This window comes from Rattus norvegicus, chromosome 1, assembly GCF_021556685.1.
Source record: "Rattus norvegicus strain SHRSP/BbbUtx chromosome 1, alternate assembly SHRSP_T2T, whole genome shotgun sequence".
Classification (NCBI taxonomy): domain Eukaryota; kingdom Metazoa; phylum Chordata; class Mammalia; order Rodentia; family Muridae; genus Rattus; species Rattus norvegicus.
In genome coordinates, this window is record NC_141534.1 from 156302415 (window position 1) to 156320237 (window position 17823).

General features: G+C 39.8%; 1 protein-coding gene across 2 annotated transcripts in view; it reads right to left on the reverse strand.

Moving 5' to 3' along the window:
• The window catches only part of Ccdc81 (coiled-coil domain containing 81), a 51669-nt gene extending 36849 nt beyond the window's left edge, over positions 1–14820 (reverse strand). Inside the window, exons 1-4 of one of the 2 annotated variants that reach the window (XM_087558291.1) lie at positions 14757–14820; positions 14398–14506; positions 9651–9712; positions 7349–7505 (exon numbers count right to left, since the gene is read on the reverse strand). In XM_087558291.1, the coding sequence (XP_087414417.1) occupies positions 7349–7505; positions 9651–9712; positions 14398–14476 (298 nt within the window). In that variant the 5' untranslated portion in view covers positions 14477–14506; positions 14757–14820. 2 annotated transcript variants of the gene reach the window in all.
• Between the last annotated feature and the right edge of the window lie 3003 nt (positions 14821–17823).

A 17823-nucleotide genomic window follows, 5' to 3' on the forward strand; every position in this document is an offset into this window, starting at 1 on the left:
AGAAAGCATTTGACAAAATTCAACACCCCTTCATGATAAAAGTCCTGGAAAGAATAGGAATTCAAGGCCCATACCTAAACATAATAAAAGCTATATACAGCAAACCAGTTGCTAACATTAAACTAAATGGAGAGAAACTTGAAGCAATCCCACTAAAATCAGGGACTAGACAAGGCTGCCCACTCTCTCCCTACTTAATCAATATGGTTCTTGAAGTTCTAGCCAGAGCAATCAGACAACAAAAGGAGGTCAAGGGGATACAGATCGGAAAAGAAGAAGTCAAAATATCACTATTTGCAGATGATATGATAGTATATTTAAGTGATCCCAAAAGTTCCACCAAAGAACTACTAAAGCTGATAAACAACTTCAGCAAAGTGGCTGGGTACAAAATTAACTCAAACAAATCAGTAGCCTTCCTCTACTCAAAGGATAAATAGGCTGAGAAAGAAATTAGGGAAATGACACCCTTCATAACAGTCCCAAATAATATAAAATACCTCGGTGTGACTTTAACCAAGCAAATGGAAGATCTGTATGACAAGAACTTCAAGTCTCTGAAGGAAGAAATTGAAAATCTCAGAATATGGAAAGACCTCCCATGCTCATGGATTGGCAAGATTAATACAGTAAAAATGGCCATTTTACCAAAAGCAATTTACAGATTCAATGCACTCCCCATCAAAATTCCAATTCAATTCTTCATAGAGTTAGAAAGAACAATTTGAAAATTCATTTGGAATAACAAAATACCCAGGATAGCTAAAACTATACGCAACAATAAAACAACTTCTGGGGGAATCACCGTCTCTGGCCTCAAACAGTATTACAGATCAATAGTGATAAAAAAAAAAACTATATGGTATTGGTACAGAGACAGGCAGATAGATCAGTGGAATAGAATTGAAGACCCAGAAATGAACCCACACACCTATGGTCACTTGTGTTGACAAAGGAGCCAATGGAAAAAAGATAGCATTTTCAACAAATGGTGCTGGTTCAACTGGAGGTCAGCATGTAGAAGAATGCAAATCGATCCATTCTTATCACCCTGTACAAAGCTTAAGTCCAAGTGGATCAAGGACTTCCACATCAAACCAGATACACTCAAACTAATAGAAGAAAAAGTGGGAAAGAGTCTCGAACACATGGGCACTGGGGAAATTTTCCTGAACAGAACACCAATGGCTTATGCTCTAAGATCAAGAACAGACAAATGGGACCTCATAAAACTAAAAAGGTTCTGTAAGGCAAAGGACACTGTCATTAGCGCAAAATAGCAACCAACAGATTGGGTAAAAAATCTTTACCAATCCTACATCTGATAGAGGGCTAGTATCCAAAATATACAAAGAACTCACAAAGTTAAACTCCAATAACCCTATTGAAAACTGGAGTACAGAACTAAACAAAGAATTCACAGCTGAGGAATATTGATGGCTGAGAAGCACGTAACGAAATGTTCACCATCCTTAGTCATCAGGGAAATACAAATCAAACAACCCTGAGATTCCACCTCACACCAGTGAGAATGGTAAGATCAAAAACTCAGGTGACAGCAAATGCTGGCGAGGATGTGGAGAAAGAGGAACACTCCTCCATTGTTGGTGGGATTGCAGACTGGTAAAACCACTCTGGAAATCAGTCTGGAGGTTCCTCAGAAAATTGGACATTCTACTACCTGAGGACCCAGCTATACCTCTTTTCAGCATATACCCAAAAGATGCTCTAACATAAAACAAAGACACATGGTCCACTATGTTCATAACAGCCTTATTTATAATAGCCAGATGCTGGAAAAAACCCAGATGCCCTTCAACAGAGGAATGGATACAGAAAATGTGGCACATCTACACAATGGAATATTACTCAGCTATCAAAACAATGACTTTATGAAATTCATAGCCAAATGGATGGAACTGGAAAATATCATCCTGAGTGAGGTAACCCAATCACAGAAAAACACACATGGTATGCACTCATTGATAAGTGGATATTAGCCCAAATGCTCGAATTATCCAAGATGCAATGCACGGACCACATGAAACTCAAAAAAGTGACCAACATGTGGATGCTTCACTCCTTCTTAAAATGGGAAACAAAAATATCCATAGGACAGGATAGGGAGGCAAAGTTTAGAGCAGAGACTGAACGTCCATTCAAAGCCTGCCCCACATGTGGCCCATACATATACAGACACCAAAACTAGATAAGACGGATGAAGCTAAGAAGTGCATGCTGTCAGGAACCCAATATAGATCTCTCCTGAGAGACACAGCCAGAACATGAAAAATACAGAAGCAAATGTTTAGCAGCAAACCACTGATCTGAGAACGGGACCCCAGTTGGAGGAGTTAAAGAAAGGATTGAAAGAGCTGAAGGGGCTTGCAACCCCGTAAGAACAATGTCAACCAACCAGAGCTTCCAGGGACTAAACCACTACCCAAAGACTATACATGGATGTACCCTGGGCTCCAACTTCATATGTAGCAGTGAATAGTCTTGTTGGGGCACCAGTGGAAGGGGAAGCCCTTGGTCCTGCCAAGGTTGGACCCCCAGTGTAGGGGATTGTTGTAGGAGGGGCGTTAAGGAGGGTGGATGGGGAGGGGAACACCCTTATAGAAGGGAAGGGGTAGGGGTTAGAGGGCTGATGGACAGGAAACCTGGAAGGGGAATAACATTTGAAGTGTAAATAAGAAATACCCAATTTTAAAAAATGGAAAAATTAATTAATTAATTAGAAAATAATTGTCTATGTAAATCGTCTAACAAGGATTTTATTTTCTCTAGGGAATGGAGCAGTGCTGAACTGCTTCTATTCTATTTGTAGTTTTCTGAGATCTTCAGCTCCCTAGTATTTCAGAATACTCTGCCGCAGTGTTTAAGAATGTCTCCTAGCTATCATACCATCTTTAGATAATTACAAATACAGTAAACACTAAATGTTTGAAAAGATAGACATCTTCACTGGAAGTTATCTTTTGTAAAACTAAGTCTTACACAAGGAATCAACGAATTCGAAATGCAGAAAGGTTTCCTTCCCCAAGGAGCTCATAAATGACAAGCAAATGAACAAGGTTGCATCATCCTTGATAGGAAGCAGGGATCTGTTTGACTGGAACTGGTGTAGGAGATGTGAAAGGTCCACGGGGCAGAAAAAAGTCAACAGCAAAGAGATGACTGTGACAAATAGCAGTAACAAATTCCACTGGCAGAGGAGCAAGACCCAGAGACAATGCTCCAAGAATTCTCTCAACATGAATTACTTTCAAAAGCTTGTTTACTGCTGAATGTTAAGAATTAGCAGCAGTCCTACCAGATGTGACCTTCACTACATCAGCCTAGTCTCCTTCACAGTAAACAGTGGTTCTCTAATATCTCTCTCTCTCTCTCTCTCTCTCTCTCTCTCTCTCTCTCTCTCTCTCTCTCTCTCCTTTCTCTTCTCTTCTCTTCTTCCCTTCTCTTCTCTTCTTCTCTCTCCTCTTCCTTCCCCTCCCCTCCCCTCTCCCTTCTCTCTCCCTGCCCCCTCTTCTTCTCTTTAATGTTTCTTAAAGTAGAAGGTCAGCTTGCCTGCTTTCCCATTGCATCTCTGCATAAAGTCTTCCAGTCCACTTATGTCAGGGAAGACATTTTCTCTCACAATGGATGAGCCAGTGGACAGTTGCAAGTCTCTCCTCTTCTAACCTATCAGGGTTTTCTCTTATACCTGTGACATGATTCTCCAACTTCCTCCTTGGTCTACTTGCTGGTTTCCTTCTTCTTTTACTCCTTATACCAAGGGGTTTGGGCCATTGTTTTGATGTTTGTGTATTTATTGATTTGGGAGGGTTGGTTTTCCCACAGGATTCTATCTTTGCTACTTCTTTATATCCTCTACTAGGTAAACTCCCTCCCACCTAGATCTGTGTTCTCTGAGTCTTTTCTAAGGCCTGGGATTATCTCTCTCTAAAGATCCCTAGGAGAATGCCAGAGCTTGTTATATTACCCGTCACATGAGCACTCACTGCTCTCCAAACAAGACATCTGAGTAACTCTACATAGCTTTCCCCATTTTTACCTAGTCCCATCAGATCTCGCCTGAACTGCCTCCTGTTCCTTCCACACTGATTCTGTCTCCCCAAGAGCTTTTGTCTTATTTCACCAACTTGCAGTAACCCAAATGGCTCTATCTAAACTAAAAATTGAATTAGTTGCAAAATGTACTGCTACAAACCTGTCAGCTGTTCCCATAGGATTAATCCTAACACCCTTATCGTGTGAGTGGGCTTTACCTATTACTTTTCCATAATTACGTCCCCCCAATTCACTACAGTCAACAGACATGCCCAGGCTGTTCCCAATGGGGTTCACTCTGTTTTGAAATCTTGATGTGTTCATACAATTCCTGAGATATTGTTTCACAGTTTCTCTATTGATAAAGCCTCCCCCGATGGAGACAGACATGTTTTCCTATGCATCATATCGGATCTAATTCCTGGAATAAGGCTGCTTTTTTTGCAGTACTTAATCCTGAGTTTCACTAAAAGTTTCAAAGTAAGAGCCACAGCTTACTGGCACTGAAAACTACTCTACAGAGTTCGATTTCCTAGTTAGTTAATAATGAATAATTTTAACTCCAAATCTAAGATGTAGTAGACAGTTTGTTCTTTTGAACTACTTAATTCTGATATTTTTTAAATATTTATTTAATGTATATGAGCATCCTGTTGCTGACACACCAGAAGAAGGCACCAGGGATTCAGTTAGAGATGGTTGTGAACCACCATGTGGTTGCTGGAAATTAAACTCATGACCTCTGGAAGAGCAGACAGTGCTCTTAACCACCAAGCCATCTGTCCAGCCCAATTCTGATATTTCTACACCCTATAAAAAATGAGTTGTAGATCTAAAGAACTTTTAAAGATTATGATACAAGATCCAAAGTGAAGAATAAACTCAATTCTAGAGCAAATGTATTCTTTAACAGAAATCCACTTTACCCCTATTTCCTTTCATACCGTTTCATGAGTCATAAAATTTTAGGTGATTGAATTTTCTTCAAACCTACCATATTGAATAAATGCAAAGTAAATTTTAAGCATACTTTGTTGGCATTTGTTTTCCAGCCCATCTTTTGTTTGCTTGTTTGGTGGCTTTGGTGTTTTGAGGCACAGCTTTACTCTGTTGACTCAGCCAGCCTGGAGCTCACTGTATAGCTCAGAGTGGCCCCAGATTTGTGGCAATCCTCCTGCCTCAAGAGCAGGGATTCCGCGGAGAAAGAGGAACACTCCTCCATCGTTGGTGGGATTGCAGACTGGTACAACCATTCTGGAAATCAGTCTGGAGGTTCCTCAGAAAATTGGACATTGAACTGCCTGAGGATCCAGCTATACCTCTCTTGGGCATATACCCAAAAGATGCCCCAACATATAAAAAAGACACATGCTCCACTATGTTCATCGCAGCCTTATTTATAATAGCCAGAAGCTGGAAAGAACCCAGATGCCCTTCAACAGAGGAATGGATACAGAAAATGTGGTACATCTACACAATGGAATATTACTCAGCTATCAAAAACAATGACTTTATGAAATTCATAGGCAAATGGTCAGAACTGGAAAATATCTTGAGTGAGGTAACCCAATCACAGAAAAACACACATGGTATGCACTCATTGATAAGTGGCTATTAGCCCAAATGCTTGAATTACCCTAGATGCCTAGAACAAATGAAACTCAAGACGGATGATCAAAATGTGAATGCTTCACTCCTTCTTTAAAAGGGGAACAAGAATACCCTTGGCAGGGAATAGAGAGGCAAAGATTAAAACAGACACAGAAGGAACACCCATTCAGAGCCTGCCCCACATGTGGCCCATGCATATACAGCCATCCAATTAGACAAGATGGATGAAGCTAAGAAGTGCAGGCCGACAGGAGCCGGATGTAGATCTCTCCCGAGAGACACAGCCAGAATACAGCAAACACAGAGGCGTATGCCAGCAGCAAACCACTGAATTGAGAATAGGACCCCCGTTGAAGGAATCAGAGAAAGGACTGGAAGAGCTTGAAGGGGCTCGAGACCCCATATGTACAACAATGCCAAGCAACCAGAGCTTCCAGGGACTAAGCCACTACCCAAAGACTATACATGGACTGACCCTGGACTCTGACCTCATAGGTAGCAATGAATATCCTAGTAAGAGCACCAGTGGAAGGGGAAGCCCTGGGTCCTGCTAGGACTGAACCCCCAGTGAACTAGATTGTTGGGGGGAGGGAGGATGGGGAGGGGAACACCCATAAAGAAGGGGGATGTTTGCCCGGAAACCGGGAAAGGGAATAACACTCGAAATGTATATAAGAAATACTCAAGTTAATTAAAAAAAAAAATCATGAAAAAAGCGTCAAAAAAAAAAAAAAAAAAGCAGGGATTCCAGGTGTGTCTGGACACCTGGCTTGCTTTCTTCTTTTCATAGAGAGTTAGGCTGAAAATGAATTTTCTGGAGAATTAGCTTAGAGGAAAGTTACAGACTTTCTACTACTGCTGCCAAGGATAGACCATTTCTCTTTAGCCACAACTGAAGACTGAAGAACACTAGGAGGAACACAGTCCTTGGGAGCTGAGCCTTCCACAGTGGACAACCAGCACAGCAGGATCGGTGAAAGCCACACACTGAGACTGGATGTAAGTATGTAAATACAACATGGTTCACTTTGATTTGTTTCCACCATAGCACTAGAGCCCTCGATAAATGGAAGGCAAGAAGGAAAAGGAAAGGAAATTTAAGAAAAGGAAAGGAAGAAAGGAATTATGGAAGGACTGTTTTAGGGTATAAAAACTATAAGTTAATATAAATTAAGTGCAATTTAATTATATACATGATAGAGACATTATTCTTTTTCACAGCAAACTGAACAAAGTTTCTTTCTCTCATTACCCAGAGAATCTAAATTAGATTTCTCTACTTTATAGACACTTTTAATTTCTTAGACTCTGAAACATGAGTATAAGCCTGTAGAACTCGGTTGCACAGTTTTAAATGAACTTGCTGTTTCCATGACTCTTAAGTTATTAGTGTTTAAAATGGATTCCACAGACTGGTAGAATGACTCATTGAGTAAGGGCATGTGCCACCAAGCCCTGAGGACCTGAATTCAATCCCTAGGATCTACATGGTAGGAAGGCTATGATTCCCATAGATTGTTATCTGACCTCCCACATGTATCCTGTGACACAAAATACAAACACACACACACACACACAATGAAGCGTAAGTCTCTCAATATGGTGCTGACAAAGTTTTGCCCTCTCCATTTGTCCAAATAGGCCAATACATTTCTGGAAAAATCTCAACTGTAAAATGATTTACCAGGAGAAAATACTTTGTTTTGTTTGAGTCCATGGGTCTGCACTAACTTCTCTGACATGATAAACACGGGCCTCTGCACAAGAACAAACTTCTTGTTTCCCATCTCAAGCTGCTGCCTCGTGAAAGTGAACGTTCCAAGTCCAGAAATCTGCACTCCCTGAAAGGACAAAAGGAGACAAAAGAATAATGCACACAATTCCATTAAAGGAACAGAGTTTGATAATCATCCAATTGCCAAAAAGAAACTGAAGATTCAAGCCTTAGGCTTAAAAATCCAGTAATCTCTGTGAGGCCTTGGAGATAAATGTACTATTTCTATGAAAATGTTTATGGGTACCATAGCTTTTAAAAATTGATATCAAATCTATACGACATAAATTCAATCATTTCCAATTTACTGAAGTCTTGGTTTTCTTATTCTCTCAGATTTTATGTCCTCCATTTAAAGTCAGAAAACTCACTAGTGGGAGAGGCAGTGGATGAATGAATGAGCAAGTACAGTCAGATGTGACAATGTCATAATGAAGAACAGGCAGATGTGACATGTCATAATGAAGAACAGTCAGATGTGACAATGTCATAATGAAGTACAGTCAGATGTGACAATGTCATAATGAAGTACAGTCAGATGTGACAATGTCATAATGAAGTACAGTCAGATGTGACAATGTCATAATGAAGTACAGTCAGATGTGACAATGTCATAATGAAGTACAGTCAGATGTGACAATGTCATAATGAAGTACAGTCAGATGTGACAATGTCATAATGAAGAACAGTCAGATGTGACAATGTCATAATGAAGTACAGTCAGATGTGACAATGTCATATGAAGTACAGTCAGATGTGAAATGTCATAATGAAGAACAGTCAGATGTGACAATATCATAATGAAGAACAGTCAGATGTGACAATGTCATAATGAAGTACAGTCAGATGTGACAATGTCATAATGAAGTACAGTCAGATGTGACAATGTCATAATGAAAAGTCAGATATGACAATGTCATAATGAAAAGTCAGATATGACAATGTCATAATGAAGTACAGTCAGATGTGACAATGTCATAATGAAGTACAGTCAGATGTGACAATGTCATAATGAAGTACAGTCAGATGTGACAATGTCATAATGAAGTACAATCAGATGTGACAATGTCATAATGAAGTACGGTCAGATGTGACAATGTCATAATGAAGAACAGTCAGATGTAACAATGTCATAATGAAGAACAGTCAGATGTGACAATGTCATAATGAAGAACAGTCAGATGTGACAATGTCATAATGAAGTACGGTCAGATGTGACAATGTCATAATGAAGAACAGTATCTCATGTGTTAACTAATGAAATTGGGTACGTAGATAAGATGAAATAGAATCAGACAAACCAGCATCCAAGGTATCACCTGCAATGTAATCTTGAACAATGAGTAAAAGCAAATACCTCTTGACCTCAAGGTCTCTGATATGCAATGCCCTAAAGATATTATGCGCCAATGGTTACGAACTCAAATCTATAAAAGCAGAAAAATATCCAGGGAGTGAAAGGAACCAGCTGGAGTATATAATGGCCAGGATATGCGTACATCTTTTATGCAAAGGGGAGAACCAAAAGGGCTACAGCCATGGTCACATGCAAAACCATTAAACCTGTTAATTTTTTCAAGAAAATAGGGAGGAAAAAAAGCTTTACAAATAGTCTGCCAATTTTAAAAGGTGATAAATAATTCAAATTCCCAAACCAGACAAAATAAGTTTGAAGAGTTCATTCAGCCATTGACTGTCATAGTTAGGACATGTGAGTAGGGTATAAAAGTTCTACAACCTCCTAACTGCCTCCAAGCTACTCCCAAAAATCTCTGCATAGTTCTATAGCATTTAAACTCAAGACTGAACTCGAAGAAACAGTCTAATCATAGGAGTTTCTCTAGCTAAATTCACTTCCTGTATTTATACATTACAGTTACAAGTTATTCCCAGAAAAATGGCAAAACAAGAGGTGTTATATCCTTCCACATCCATGCCAGGAACTATCAGCCACAAACAGACCTCATCAAGCTTCTTTACATAAACCCAGACTGAGCAACCTGTGCTCTCAGTATCACTAATAAAGAAAGGTTTACAAATGCATTGTCTAAGGATAATATCCAGCTTGCCACAAATCCTACATGTATCAAAAAATAAAGATAGGAATAAAAGTAAAGGAGTGGCAACCTACACTACTCCCAGCAAAATTATTCAAGCCTGCATAAGAAATAGCTCTCAGACTACTGTGTTGAAATTAGAGTGTAACGCCTACCTTGTGCATAGTTAGCTGCCGTTCCACAAAATCTGAAACATTTCCCCAGATAGTAGAGACTTCTGAAATTCAAACAAAAATGAAAACAATTTATGTGAGCAACCATGTAATAGTATTTAAGCCTCGTAAACAAAAGTGTAAATATGAAATGAATTAAATGGTAGTAACTTCTAATTCATACAGAACAGAATATGAAAGCATTCCTCCAAATTAACTTTCCTATTAACTAAAGGTTATGCCTATAAGTTCCAAAGATATTGTTTTAATTGCAATAATAATAGGGCCTGGAATGTGACTAAGTGAGCAGTGCTCACCTAGTGTGTATGAGGTCCTAGCTTCAAACCTCAGTACTCCAACAAAAGGGGGTGTTGTGTGACTTGGTGGTAAAACAGGCATGAGTCCCTGTGCTCAATCTTAGTACTGTTGAAATAATAATAATAATAATAATAATAATAATAATAATAATGATAATAATGTAAAGAAAATCTCTCCATAATAAAAGGAAATTAGTCATGCTTCATTTTATCTAATACATGGAGTATTAATCACCTAAAATCTAGTTGATTTTTCCTTAGTGACTACATTCACGACCATTCTAAAGTGTTCACTCTGGACCACCTAGATTAACATGAACATGAACTCTTACACTGTCCTATAACACAGGAACAAAGTCAAGGGCCATTGAGACATGAAAAGGCTGCCTACTCTGTACATAAACTGTCCCTACTCATCTGTTTTTGCTAAATTCTTTTTTTTTTTTTGCGAAATTCTTAAATAACACTTTCCATGTCTATGTGTCACTGTTAGACTCCTGCTGTCCCCTCTCTCCATTGCTATTGCTCTGTGGGCTTCCTGTGCATCCCAATTCTCATATGATATGTTCTGGAAACAAATAAACTTATATATATATATCTACAGTAATAACTTGTAAAAAAAACTATCAAGGTCCTAAGACCATTTTTAATAATTATATAGACATCATAATTCTATTTTGATTTGAAGGCTTTCTGTATTTATTTTCTTATACTCAATTTAGTTCTTCTTCCCCTAACCTCCAAAAACTAGCAAAAACAAAAAACAAACAAATGAACAAAATCAATTACCAATACTACATACAATGTTGACATGTGAAATGAATATGTAGTCTAGATACGAGTAGCACTTAACAATTTAGAAAATTATGCCTCACCATGCTAAGTCTAAACATATATTTTTGGTGATAATTCCCAATTAGGAACTTTTCACAAATCAAGAAGGCTTGATTTTAATTAAAAGAAAAGAAAAAAGTCTTTTGATCATTTCTAACGACTACAACTTGGGGACATGTTTGAAACTAGCCACAAATGGCAATTCTTCTCCAACAATGCAAACATTATTCTTCTCTTAGTGGTTTAAACTACTAACTGAAGCAGGAAAATTAGAGCCTTTGATTCTGACATATCAGGGTTATGAAATACTTTTTACTAATAATGTGGCAGGAAACAGGAAGATTTGCTGAACAGGAAGCAGCAGTTTTTCTCATGACCATCTTGGAACCAGTTTAAAGATGGAAACTCATGACCAGTGATCAAACAAGTGTGAACACAAGACACACTGTGAGCCGGTAGTGTGTGGTCTTTACAAATCTTGCCTTTCCTCCACCATGCCCCATCGTAAGGAAGTCACACACACCCCCTGCTCCATACCCAATAGCCCAAAGAATTCAACCCCTTGTTGCTAAGAATTAACAAAGTTTATCAAAGGCCAGCAGCGATGTTGCATGTCTTTAATCCCAGCACTTGAGAGACAGTGGCAGGTGGATTGCTGTGAGCATGATCTACATAGAACGTTCCAGTACAGCCATGGCTACTTAGTGAACCCTGACTCAAGGAAGTGGGGCTGGGGAGAAGGTGGTCTGTCAATCAATCCCAAGTATGTACTGAGTTAAAAACTCTCATTGTCAACATAAATGTCATTAACTCACTAACAAACATCTCACCCTTCTAATTTACATGGAGAAATTTCAGGATTGTGATGGCAAAACTGATAAACAGTTTATGACCACATAAAACATAGCTAATATTTCAGGAAAATTATCTGTACCAAAGAGGAAATGATTTAACCAGGGCCAGGAGAAACTGTACACTTTGTAACCAGACCCTGATGAAAAGCCTTTGATTTAGCTGGGAATTTGAGCCTGGTCTTTGTTGATTGAGATAATGCATCAAAGTCTATGGTGAAGTTTTATTCATTAAAGACAGACAGGCAGAGTTACACAAAAGAAGAGTTAATTATTTAAACGGAAGTTTGCTATTTCTCACTGGAGAAAGAAACTCTAGACCTCTACAATTCAACTAGAATAGATTTGTAAATGTTACCAATTAGGATTCCTAAATAATTTGTTCTGATGACCAAACTTTAGAAAGGTTATCACTAAATCTCAAAATGAAAATAATTTCAATACTATCTAAAAATCAATTTCAATGTAACCTATGACATTAGGCTGAAAAGGAAAAAGTCTGATCATTTGACAAAACCCAGCATTCCTCCCCACACAGACACACAGACACACACACACACACACACAGAGAGAGAGAGAGAGAGAGAGAGAGAGAGAGAGAGAGAGAGAGAGAGAGATTCAGAAAACTAGTATCTTTGTTGACTCTGCATCTGTACAAAAAAATATCTGAGATGGCTAACTTATAAAGAAAAGGAGTTTCTGGAGCGCAGAGTTTTGGAGGTGTTGTCAGTTCAAGATCAGGCATCCTGGTGATTAGGCCTTTGTGTGATGGGGCATCACGGTGGGAGAGTTTGTGTGTGGAAGAGGTGTGTGGTCAAATATGAAACTAAAGAGTGCGAGGAGAAGAAAGGACTGGCGTTCTGAAATCCCAAGGACACAACTTTAATGATCCTCTTGGAAGAACCTTTTTCAAGTGAACTTGTGTTTTTCACACCCTGGAGCCTTAGGTGAGTCTCAAGTCACCTTCTACGTTGTCCCACCAAAGACTGTAGGATTCCCCTTAATGGTGGTGGTCTCTTTAACAGGGATAGCAGACTTGAACTCTTTCAAACTCTTCTGCTATGAAACTGCATATTCCTTATCTCTTTTCTGGTTTAATTTTGCTTTAATTTCTCACTATTAATCAAGCTAAAAATTAATGGTCGTGGCATAGCCTGAATGTTACCCCATCTTGAAATTCCCTCCACTAGGTTAATCACTCTGTTCTTTTTAAATTCATCTTCACACAAATCTCTAGCAGATTTGGCAGATCATAACCACTTTTTTGGCCCTCAGTATCCAGCATAAATGGCCTCTCATCAATTCTTGATACAGTCTTGGTTCTCTTCTTGACTCTCACAAGCAGTCTCTGTTTTCACACTCCTATCCACACTTTGGTTTTCTAACTCTCACCAGACTGAGCCATTAAGCTTTGAGATCAACTCTCTAGCAACAACTCAGAACCTTTCTACATAACTCCCATAAGCCAGTTCCAAAAAGTCTATGTACCCCAAGGTCAGGGGTATTGCAACAATTGACCCCACTTCTGTGTACATTATATATACTCAACAAAAGAACGTAAGAAAGGGAGGGTTATTTTGACTCAGGATGTAGGCCACCATTATGGAGAAGGCACAATGACTACAACGGTGCAGTCTGTGGTGCAGGAATTTCGCATGAATTGAGAAGCAGAGAGTCCAGTCTGGGAGCAAGGCCATACTATAACCCTCAGAAGAATACCCCAGTGACCCATCTTTGCAAACTAGGTTGCACAATGTCCCCCACACAGTGCCACCAGGCTGGATCTAAGTGTTCAGACATATAAGCCTATGGGAGTCATTTCACAATTAAGTTACGATTATCGAGGTTAATAGATAAAAGTTAAGTTTTTTATATACTTGCAATGAGAAAGGAGAATTTAAAAATTAAATACATCACAACTTACATTAAAATTCTAAAAAACGAAACATTTAGATATAGATCTTTAAAACGTGTATAAAATCCGTGAGAAAATGTTTACAAAACTGATGAAAGACATCAAATAACTGTGTGGTAGAACATTTTGTGGATAAAAAGGTTCAACATGTCAGCTTCCCAGGGAACCATTTTTTATATCAACAAATTCATTTGAAGCTTACAAAGAGAAGCAAGACACAAAATAACCAACGAATGCTAAGAGACTTAACGGGCGGGCTAGAGGGTACATGACTTTCAATCCCAGCACTCTGGAAGCAGAGGCAGGCAGAACTCCCTCCCCTCAAGGTGGAGGGAGGGAGGGCATGGGCATAGGGGTGCTGACTCTTCTCAGAAACTATGCTAAAAAATGGACTGCATCTTGCTACTGCCCCAGTGAGTTTTCTGTGAAAATTATCTGTTACTTTTCTTTAAAACACCTGCAAGACATCAAGGACAAAAATAGCCACGCCCTTTCGTGAACTCTGAAAGTCATTTGGGAGTACAGTAGGAATGCTGTTCTCTAGGTAGCCACAAGGGTTTTAATCTACCCTAGGTAATGTGGGGAAGGTTGTTTTCAGTACTTAGTACCAATCAGGCAGTGTGTGGCTTCTTTTTTTTTTTTTTTATAAAACCCAGAGACAGAAACACACACACACACACACACACACACACACACACACACACACACACACACACACACACAAGCAACACCTGATGGCTCAAGTTTGGCCATAGGAAAATAAGCACAGTAAGATCTAAGACCACACACACACACACACACACACACACACACTCCTGCATTAAATCACTTACCCTCTTGGCTCAGCGACGGTAGTGTGGGCAGCACTTGCCTGCACAGGTCCTGAAAACCTGGCCCAATCCTGTCCAACATCTTCGGTCCCGATTGACTCCGTGGTGGGTCCTAGATAGATAGTCTCTTCTTTGTTATATGGAGTTTGCACTAAGGTGATTTTCCCACCCTCCAGCCCTCTTTGCCCGGAATTTAGGGTGTGCTTTTAAAAGTCTTGATATGTTTTGATATTATTTTTCCTTAAATAAACATTCTTGGTCGCCGTCCCTCCCCAGTGATCTGGCTCACGGATAACCTGTTCCCCCAACACGAAGCCAGAGCACTGTCCCTCGCTAAGCCAGAAGTGCAAATCCACGCCCACCCAAACAGCAAGGGCCTCCTGCAGATGGAGGGTGAAGGGCTGCTGAACCGAGAAGGCATTGGGAAGGGAAGGCAGAAAGCGTTGCTATGACGCGACAAAGGCTCACTCGGTTGCTAGGGCCTCAAGGCCCGGCCCTCTAAGAGAATCCGATATCTAGAGAGCTCAGACAGCCACTTCAAAAAGTCATTTTTAAGAAAGGAAAAAACAAACAAAACACCAACAAAAAACAAACAGACAAATAAAAACATCTTTGTTCTTTCGCTCTTGCTCAGGGTAACGGGAAGACCTGGCCTTGAAGGTGTTCCATAATGAAATCACTCAGGGCAAATGGTGATAGTAGGAGAGTGCACTTTGCCAACAGTGAAGTCGGATCTGAGTGAGCTAAACCTTGTCAGGTTTTGTTTTGTTTTGTTTCCAGGCTCTTCCCTTTGGAACTGGGGGAGGGGGGAGGCCCGCTGGAGAGTGAGGGCAAAGTTCATGTTTTTATTTCCGCTTTCTTTTTCCCCTTCCCTATAGAGAAGAGAATGAGGCAGACCTACTCCTGCCTACTACTTTGGTGTTCTCTTACCTGCTAAGTATGCACGTCAACCTCATCCAGAAACAAAGCTGTCAGTACCACAAAAGTGTCCTGCCTTCCTTCCCCTGCTGTCATTACCCCACCTTAAACTATACATTAGCTTTGACAGTATTTGAACTATTTTAAGACATATAATATTGTTTTATTTGGATCTATCGTGTGTGTGTGTGTGTGTGTGTGTGTGAGAGAGAGAGAGAGAGAGAGAGAGAGAGAGAGAGAGAGAGAGAGAGAGAGAGGAGAGTCATTTATGTGGCAGCTATCTGTGTTCATTTGACTTACCTATTTCTGTGTGAATAAAGGACACGTTATCCATTTCCCTGTTGAGGATCATTTGATTTGTTTTCATGTGTGGACATTGGGAATACTACTACTGAAAGCATCCTGGAACAAGATTCTTGTTTTTTGTAATATACACTCATCTCTCATGTGTACGGAACTCAAAGCACATTGGTGGGTCATGGAAAAGACGTGGTTGGTTTAAATTTCCACTGTGGTTGCTACTGTGGAGAGCCCAGAGGAGCTGTTAGCATGTGATGTGATCAGAGGCCAGAGATGTTAAACCACCTGAAAGGAGAGAGAGGTGTTCCAAGGCTGCCATTTTTAAACATCTTATCTGATTTACCCATAAATACCAAACCCAAAAAAGGCTGCTTTGCAGCTGAGAATAAAAAGGTTGAACCAGGATGCTTGTCCTTGTGCTGCACTGATGATGACCGTTACACAGATAGCATTAGGCCTCGCAGTGGTCATACTTGGGCATCAACACATTGGCGCACACAGTGTCTGTGATGGTTAGTTTTAATTGTGAACTTGAAACAGTGTGGACAGTATGGACTCACTTGGAAAGAGTCCCAATGTGGACTCACTTGGAAAGAGTCCCAATGAGGGATTCACTAGATTAGACTTGCTGTCCACCTGACTGTGAGGATTGCCTTGATTATGTTAACTGAGATGGGGACACCCAGCCCACTATGGGTGGCGCTGTGTCGGGGAGAGGAAATCCTAGACCCTGTATGTGTGGACATGGGGATGAGCACACAGTAACCATGCACGCTTTCATTTCTCTCTGCCCAAACTGCAGTGTTTGAAGTGCATGTTAGTCTGTCTTCCCTGATAGAATGGGACTATAACCTAGAACTATGAGGTGAAATAAACCCCCTTCACCTCTAAGTTGCTTTTTTATCATGGTAGTTTATCACAGCAACAGAATGAAGCTAGAATAACACTTTATATTACTTTTAATATCTCTATCATGCTGGGATACTGTATTCATTTTTTTTAAAGTATGAGTAAGTCAGTTCTACCACTCCTGGCCCAAAGGACTGTTAATCCTAGCCTAGGCTATACTACATCCCTTCTCAAAAGGAGCTGAGGTGACAAGTATCAATAGCTACAGTACATGAGAAGCAGAGGCAGAGAATCAGAAGTTCAAGGCCAGCCTGGGCTATACTACACCCTATCTCAAAAGGAACATCAGAAAGAATCCTCTAAAAAAATAAACATAAAATTGCTTATTTTTAGCCATACTTCATGTACAGCAATATGATTTACCTATTAAATAACACTACGTAGAATGACTTGATATACTTTTAAACATAAAAAAAATTGCCCAGTACTGAATGGTCATTCCTAAAAACCATACCTACAGGTATCATTATCCAGACTGAGCAGGTTGGATTTATGTGTTTAGGAATATGTACAAAAACATAGACATATGTAACAAATTAATGGGAAAAGAGGCTATGAATTGGAATAGCAAGGGAAACTATATCAAGGGTTTGGAGAGAAGAAAGAGAAGGGAGAAACAATTTCACTATATTATAATCTCAGAAAAAAGGCATAATTTTTAAACAATTATATAAAATAAAATTAAAAATTTAGGTTGAAAATGTATTTGTGACTACTCACTCCTGATCTGTGTCACACAGTGGTCCACAGAAAGAAAAGAAAGTCTAACCTTAACAGGCAATTGCGTTGGATTCGTTTGGAATGCAAAAATTTTGACACACCAAAGGAAATAAATTCCTCCTTTCTGCCTTGTGTCCTTTCATCTGCACTCTTCCCTTTCTCATCCCCTAATATCACCCTTTCATGGTCTCCTTGTTTGAAGGATCAGCAATAAGCAAAACAATGAACACTCTTGGCTTCCCAGTGCGAGCAGGCACTGAGGAGCATGGCCGGAGGGCCCCCTGAGGAGAGTTCAGACCCATGAGGCAAAGTGAATGTCTTCTCTTACAGGATTCAGAATGGCCAGAGAGATCCCATGAGATGATGAGTAGCCCGCAGGATGTGCCTACAATCAGCTTACATCTTTTTCCCAGACATTTGGTCCCTTAGTTGATATGTATCCACCATATGGGATATGCCACTTGTAGCCTCTGTTAGCTTAGGCTGCTTGATAAACTCCCTTTGGGGAAGAGAAAATTGCAGACTCACAGACACCACAGCAGGACGCCTGTCATTTCCTTTACATCAACTGTGAAGGTGGAG